This window comes from Piliocolobus tephrosceles, chromosome 2 (assembly GCF_002776525.5).
Source record: "Piliocolobus tephrosceles isolate RC106 chromosome 2, ASM277652v3, whole genome shotgun sequence".
NCBI lineage: Eukaryota > Metazoa > Chordata > Mammalia > Primates > Cercopithecidae > Piliocolobus > Piliocolobus tephrosceles.
In genome coordinates, this window is record NC_045435.1 from 6,048,615 (window position 1) to 6,056,019 (window position 7,405).

Below are 7,405 nucleotides of genomic sequence, written 5' to 3' on the forward strand. Positions count from 1 at the left end.
AGAATCGTTTGAACCCGGGGGACGGAGTTTGCAGTGAGCCCAGACCGCGCCACTTCACTCCAGCCTGGGTCAAAGAGCGAAACTCCGTCTCAAGAAAAAAAAAAAAAAAAAAAAGACTGGCTTCAACACAATTGTACAGTTTGCGTAACATTAGTCAGCCAACTTGTTAGACATTCTAAATCTCTTCAACCAGCTATCTTACAAAACCTTTTTAGCGTGACTTGCATACAGAGACAGCAGAAATCAATCATTACATTTGTTTCCTAGTCATATACTGCAGCCTCCCACAGAATTCAAGAATTGCCTCTGGCCACTTCTTGTCATAGAATGAAATATGTAACAGATTGAGCCCTTGGCCTCCAAGCGGGGCTCCACCGACCCACTCAGCTTCACTAGGCACCAGCTGCGAATTGTAGTTCTTAAGCGGGTACTTAATAGGAATTCTGGAAACTGAATGAGCTCATGTTTGCAAAGCCTTTGGCATAATTCCCGGCACAGAGAAAGCGCTCAATGAATGTTAATTATAATTATTGCAAAGCGCCAACGTGCACTGTTTGATTCGCACAGCCTGGGAAACGGTTCGGTTGTCATTACTTTCTTATTGTTAAAGTATTCAAATGGTTAAACTATTAATTTGTTTGGTTGAGGAAATGAGCCAACAGGGAAGGCAAAACGTGACTTGTTTTACCTGCGGGGCATTCGTCTTTGGGTCTCTTTATGACAAAAGAGAGGACACCTTTCTCTTCAGTTCACATTCCCTGCAGCCGGAAGATGGCTCTAGAATACTTGGCAGTAAGACAGAATGGGCCGGGCGCGGTGTCTCACGCCTGTAATCCCAGCACTTTGGGGGGCCGAGGAGGGGGATCACCTGAGGTCAGGAGCTCGAGACCAGCCTGACCAACATGGAGAAACCACGTCTCTACTAAAAATACAAAATTAGCCGGGCGTGGTGGCACATGCCAATCCCAGCTACTAGGGAGGCTGGGGCAGGAGAATCGCTTGAACCTGGGAGGCGGAGGTTGCGGTGAGCCGAGATCGCGCCATTGCACTCCAGCCTGGGCAATAAGAGCGAAACTCCGTCTCAAAAAAAAAAAAAAAAAAAAAAAAAAGAGATAGAATGACTCAGAAACCAATTGTCTGACTGCCTTTTTGGCAGGCCCTCTGGGCCCGAGAATCCTCCAGCAGCCTCTGGAGGAATTCCGCCAGGGGAAGTCAGTTGTCACGGAAAACGAGATCTTCCGCCGGGCGATGATTACGTCATCAAGGAGCGCCGGGAACAGCGAAGGATATTGGGGGAGGAGATTTCCGGCCCCCAGCCCCTCCACGACCTTATAAGGTCTCTTCCCATGATTCCTTTCTCTTCGCCATCTCTTTTCTTCCCCTGAATCCGTCGCCATGAAGTAAGCACGACCCGTGGTTCCCAATCCGCTTACATCCTCGGGCAGAACGCCTCTCTGTCGTCCCTGGCATGGCTGTAGACACCCTCCCTGATGCACTTTCACTTTTTGTTGCAGAGTGGAGCTGTGCAGTTTTAGCGGGTACAAGATCTACCCCGGACACGGGAGGCGCTACGCCAGGACCGACGGGAAGGTAAAAAGCCGCGTCGGGTTAACTTAGCTTCTTGTACTCCGAGGAGGAAAGGCTGGTCTAATTCGGTTTGGACGGGTTCATTCCCCACATCACCATTGACCTCTGGAACGCTTCGTGGACGCCCTGTGGACTGGTCGTTAGGACCAAACATCTCTAAGTGAACCAGCGTTGATTACTTACTGTGAGCCAGGTCGGACATCCGGAGGGGTTTATGTAACTGATGTTCCTGTGTAAGGGAAATAACTGAGGTACCGAGATAATTGGTGGTTTCCCCTTGGAATCCCGGGATGGACAAAAGCAGAATGCTTCCCAGAAGGATGCACCATCCTGTCCTTTGCTATGAGTTTAGATTTCCTGCTCTCGAGAAAAGATTAAACGCAAGGACCTTCATAGTGTCACACAGTTACCTGCCAGTTACGTGACAGCCTTTTGGTTCTTGTGGGCTTCAGTTTTGTAAAATAAGCGAGAACTAGCATATTGATCTTCTAAGGATTCCAAGCTCATTCAGCCTCTTGTACTTTGTATAAATAGGTAATTCCTTTGAATTTGTCACTCCAGGTTTTCCAGTTTCTTAATGCAAAATGCGAGTCGGCGTTCCTTTCCAAGAGGAATCCTCGGCAGATAAACTGGACTGTCCTCTACAGAAGGAAGCACAAAAAGGGACAGTCGGTAAGTGGAATACGCCTTGATATTGGGAGCTATCTCTTAAGTTGTCTGAGCTCTCTGAACGTTGGTTTTCTGCTCTGTAAAATTAAATCAGACTGTATGCAAAAGAGTTCTTAAACTGTAAAGCATCAGCGAAATGAAAAAGATATTATAAACTGTCTCTATACATCTTAGGCTAGCAGCAACACCCAGTTGAAATTTTAAAGTCAGATAAATTACATTAAGCACATTTGGGTTATAGGGCAGGGTGGAAAGGCTTAGTTTTCCAGTGGGAGGAAATTGAGAACTTAGCATAAATTGGTTTTGATTGCAGTAGTTACAGGATTAGTCCTAACGTAGCCATCAGTGGAATGTGAACCAGTCCACCATACTGGTTCATTCTCAAAACAGTGGTTTTCCTGGTCCTTGTTAAGTGTCCTTTTAGCTGGGTTATACATGAGAAAAAGTTTGAGTGCCATGGTAGGACTAGTATTCAATAGGCTTGGGATTACTTAGCACCTTCTGTATGAAGGACTTTTCTAGGTATTGTGGGAAATAAATGCCATCAGACATAAACATATTGAAAGTTCAGAGGAAGGAGAAACTTAAAAGTGGATATGACACACCTGTTAGGGTGACTATTAAGAAAAAAACAGGCCGGGCGCGGTGGCTCAAGCCTGTAATCCCAGCACTTTGGGAGGCCGAGACGGGCGGATCACGAGGTCAGGAGATCGAGACCATCCTGGCTAACACGGTGAAACCCCGTCTCTACTAAAAAATACAAAAAACTAGCCGGGCGAGGTGGTGGGCGCCTGTAATCCCAGCTACTCCGGAGGCTGAGGCAGGAGAATGGCGTAAACCCGGGAGGCGGAGCTTGCAGTGAGCTGAGATCTGGCCACTGCACTCCAGCCTGGGAGACAGAGCAAGACTCCGTCTCAAAAAAAAAAAAAAAAAAGAAAAAAAAAGAAAAAAACAAAGCAGGAATTACAGGTGTTGATGAGGATGGGGAGAAATTGGAACCTTCGTGCACTGCTAAATATGTAGCAGCTGTGAAAAACCATTTGGTGTTTTCTCAAAAGGGTAAACAATTATCCCAGCAGTTCCACTTCTAAGTTACACCCCAAAACAGTTGAAAGCAGGGACTCATAACTTGTACATCAGTGTCATAGCAAATCTGGGCTTGGTGGCAGCAGCTGTACTCTAGTTGCTCCCAAGGCCAAGGTGGGAGGATTGTTTGAGGCAACGTAGGAGACCTTTAAAAAAAAAAAAAAGTTATTTAGATGGATAATGGTGATAGCTACACAGCGCTATGAATGTATATAAGGCCACTATACTTTTTTATTGAGACAGGTTCTCTGTTGCCCAGGCTGGAGAGCAGTGGCGGGATCACAGCTCACTCCACCTCAACCTGGGCTTAAGTGATCCTCCCACCTCAGCCTACCCAGTGGTCCACAGGCACATGCCACCATGGCCCAGCTATTTTTAAAATATATTTTGAGGAGACAGAAATCTTTGCGATGTTGCCCAGTTTTGTCTCAAATTCTTGGGCTCAAGTAATCCTCCTGCTTTGGCTGCCAAAAGTACTGGCATTACAGGTGCGAGCCATCCTGCACGGCTAAATTATACATTAAGAAGTTAAAATGAGGCCGGGCATGGTGGCTGACATGCCTGTAATCCCAGCACTTTGGGAGGCCGAGACGGGCGGATCACGAGGTCAGGAGTTTAAGACCAGCCTGGCCCACAGAGTGAAACCCCATCTCTACTAAAAATACCAAAAAAAATTAGCCGCGTTTGGTGGCAGACGCCTGTAGTCCCAGCTACTTGGGAGGCTGAGGCAGGAGAATAGTTTGAACCTGGGAGGCAGAGGTTGCAGTGAGCTGGGATTGCGCCACTGCACTCCAGCCTGGGTGATGAAGTGAGGCTTCGTCTCAAAAAAAAAAAAAAAAAGTTAAAATGGGCCTAATGCAGTGCCTCACGCCTGTAATTCCAGCACTTTGGGAGGCCCAGGCAAGAGGATTCCTTGAGCTTGAGCCCAAGAGTTTGAAACAAACCTGGACAACGTAGTAGCGAAAACCCCCAGTTTCTATTTAAAAAGATAGAAAACAGGCCAGGGATGGTGGCTCACGCCTGTAATTCTAGCACTTGGGGAGGCTAAGGCAAGAGGATCCCTTGAGCTTGAGCCCAGGAGTTTGAAACCAACCTGGGCAAAGTAGTAGCGAAGACCCAGTTTCTATTTAAAAAAATAGAAAACAGGCCAGGGATGGTGGCTCACGCCTGTAATTCTAGCACTTGGGGAGGCCGAGGCGGACGGATTGCCTGAGCTCAGGAGGTCATGACCAGCCTGGGCAACATGGTGAAACCCAGTTTCTACTAAAAATAAAAAAATTAGCCAGGCGTGGTGGCAGGTGCCTGTGATCCCAGCTATTTGGGAGGCTGAGGCAGAATTTCTTGAACCCCGGAGGCGGAGGCTGCAGTGAGCCAAGATCATGCCACTGCACTCCAGCTTGGGCAACAGAGCAAGGCTTGGTCTTAAAAACGAAAAAATAGGAAAACCAAAGAAAGGTTAAAATTGTCAACTTTACGTCTTTACCACAATAAGAAAAATGTTTATGTGTTGGTTTGAGACAAAAATATTAAACAGGTAAATACTGCCATTTACTGTAGAAAAACTGCCATTTTACTGTAGAAACAAGATTTCTTCTTTCTAAAAAGTTTAAAATTAGGATGTCTGTAAACCACCAATGTGCTTTATTTTTGTTAAAAGTTTTTAAGGTAATTTTGCATTTCTGTGCCTTAATAAACAACTTTTCAAATATACTTTGTTCTCGGACTTAAAGGTGCACTGCAATATCTTTTTCTCATAAAGACTGTAGTACAGGTTTCTAATACAGAATGTACAGAAAATGTTAAGATTCCACAATGCCTTCTTAGACATTTTCTACCTAACATTTGGGGGCTCTCCTGTCAAATCATTGTCTAACTTGAGTATTTCTCCTAGTGACAGTCCTTTGAGTTAAAACAGCTGAATTTGATAATTTTTTTCAATAAGTAAATTATTAAAAGTATAAACAGTCTTCATTTATACTATGCAGTTTATGGAATAACCATTTTCCTTAGAGTTCAATTTTTTGTGTGTCTCTTTAAGGTAAAAAATGGCTAGGATTTGTAATAGACAGCTTAATCCATAAGTGGAAAACATGTTTTATTTTCAAATAATTGTATGAATTATTTTTTGTTGAATATGAATATTAAAAGACTTCATTTGCCCTGTCTTAAAAGACTTAATTTTTCCTCCCTTTAAATTCTTGAAGGAAGGTTCCTTAGCATGCCCCTCATCTTTGTTTTGCAGGAAGAAATTCAAAAGAAAAGAACCCGCCGAGCAGTCAAATTCCAGAGGGCCATTACTGGTGCATCTCTTGCTGATATAATGGCCAAGAGGAATCAGAAACCTGAAGTTAGAAAGGCTCAACGAGAACAAGCTATCAGGTGAGGAATGCTTTCATTATGAGCATTTCACCTATTGGGATGGATTTTAGGTTTGGGTCTTCAGTAATTAAAGTTACCATGTAGTCTAATATATTTTAAGCTGATTTGGTGGTTAATGAAAATTATTGACAAACTCTTTGGATTTAGCCTACAAATAAATGCAGGTGGGAAAGGAAGGAATATGGTCATTGTACTTGTCCAGTACAGTCTAATAATAAGTTGTACCACTAAGGAGTAAAGTGCTTTTGCCTTAAGTTATTTTTACCCCACAGGGCTGCTAAGGAAGCAAAAAAGGCTAAGCAAGCATCTAAAAAGACTGCAATGGCTGCTGCTAAGGTAATTATGGGGTTTCTTGACTTTCTTGAACAATACAACAGGAACATTTCTTTTTCTTTCTTTTTTTTTTCTCTCTCTCTTTTTTTTTTTTTGAGACGGAGTCTTGCTCTGTTGCCCAGGATATGGAGTGCAGTGGCATGATCTGATCTCGGCCCACTGTAGCCTCTGCCTCCTGGGTTCAAGGAATACTCCTGTGTCAGCCTCCCTAGTAGCTGGGAGTACAGGTGCACGCCATCACACCTGGCTAATTTTTTTTTTTTTTTTTTTTAGTAGAGACAGGGTTTCACCATGTTGGACAGGCTGGTCTTGAACTCTTGACCTCAGGTGATCTGCCTACCTCAGCCTCCCAAAGTGCTGGGATTATAAGTGTGCGCCACTGCGCCCAGCTGGAAAATTTATTTTCAATCTAAATTGTGATAATGAAAGTTTCACCGTTTTAAGGTAACGATTGCAAGGCTCAATTGGAAATGATGTTGGTACCCAATTAATTGGTTCAGGTCTCCAGAGGGCTGGTCCTCTCCATAAGCCAAAGTATCTGTTACTGTTAGGAATTGGGAAAAATAAAGGTTGGCTTTTGTTTTTTTTTTTCCCTTCAACGCAGGGTCTCACTCTGTAGCCCAGCTGGAGTGCAGTGGCACAGTCACGGCTTGCTGCAGCGTCAACCTCCTGGGCTCAAGTGATCCTCCTGACTCAGCCCCCTAAGTAGCTGGAACTACAGGCAAGCGCTATCACGCCCAGCTAATATGTATTTTAGTTGAGATGGTTTCGTCATGTTGCCCAGGCTGGCCTCAAACTCCTGAGCTCAAGCGATCCACCTGCTTTAGTGCCCCAAAGTGTTGGAATGAGCCCCTGCACCCTGCCTGGTTTTGAAAGTTACTACGGTTATCTACATTGATAACATTGAGAAAAGCTGAGTAAACACTGTACTGTTACTGAGAACTTTGCTGTGAGGTTCTGTTAGGATGCATTTCAGGATCCTACACTGCACTTGGTTGTGTCTTCTTACTTTCCTCCAATCTGTGATGGTATCTTAGTCTTTGTCTTTTCATTGTAAAGATGGGCTTTAAATATTTAAGGGGAGTCACATTAAAAGATTATCATTAGGAATGCAATTAAATTACTAAGAAAGTGATCTAAGCTACATAAACAATCTGGATGTGAGAGATGGGTAATAATAGGGTAACAAAAGGTTTGTGGAGTAATATCACGTTACCTTTTTACAGGCACCTACAAAGGCAGCACCTAAGCAAAAGATTGTGAAGCCTGTGAAAGTTTCAGCTCCCCGAGTTGGTGGAAAACGCTAAACTGGCAGATTCGATTTTTAAATAAAGATTGGATTATAACTCTA

The 7,405-nt window shown here is 44.1% G+C and overlaps 1 protein-coding gene across 1 annotated transcript; it reads left to right on the forward strand.

The window, feature by feature from the left end:
* The first annotated feature begins 1,259 nt into the window (after positions 1–1,259).
* Positions 1,260–7,405, forward strand: RPL24 (ribosomal protein L24). Its single transcript, XM_023212297.1, has 6 exons — positions 1,260–1,400; positions 1,515–1,590; positions 2,149–2,259; positions 5,585–5,721; positions 5,994–6,057; positions 7,281–7,405. The coding sequence occupies exons 1-6, from the start codon at positions 1,396–1,398 to the stop codon at positions 7,359–7,361; spliced, it is 474 nt and encodes a 157-aa protein (XP_023068065.1). The 5' UTR covers positions 1,260–1,395; the 3' UTR covers positions 7,362–7,405.

Coding starts and splice junctions, on each gene's coding strand:
- RPL24 (XM_023212297.1), top strand. Junction 2,260..5,584: donor AGCACAAAAAGGGACAGTCG/GTAAGTGGAATA, acceptor TTTGTTTTGCAG/GAAGAAATTCAAAAGAAAAG. Junction 6,058..7,280: donor CTGCAATGGCTGCTGCTAAG/GTAATTATGGGG, acceptor ACCTTTTTACAG/GCACCTACAAAGGCAGCACC.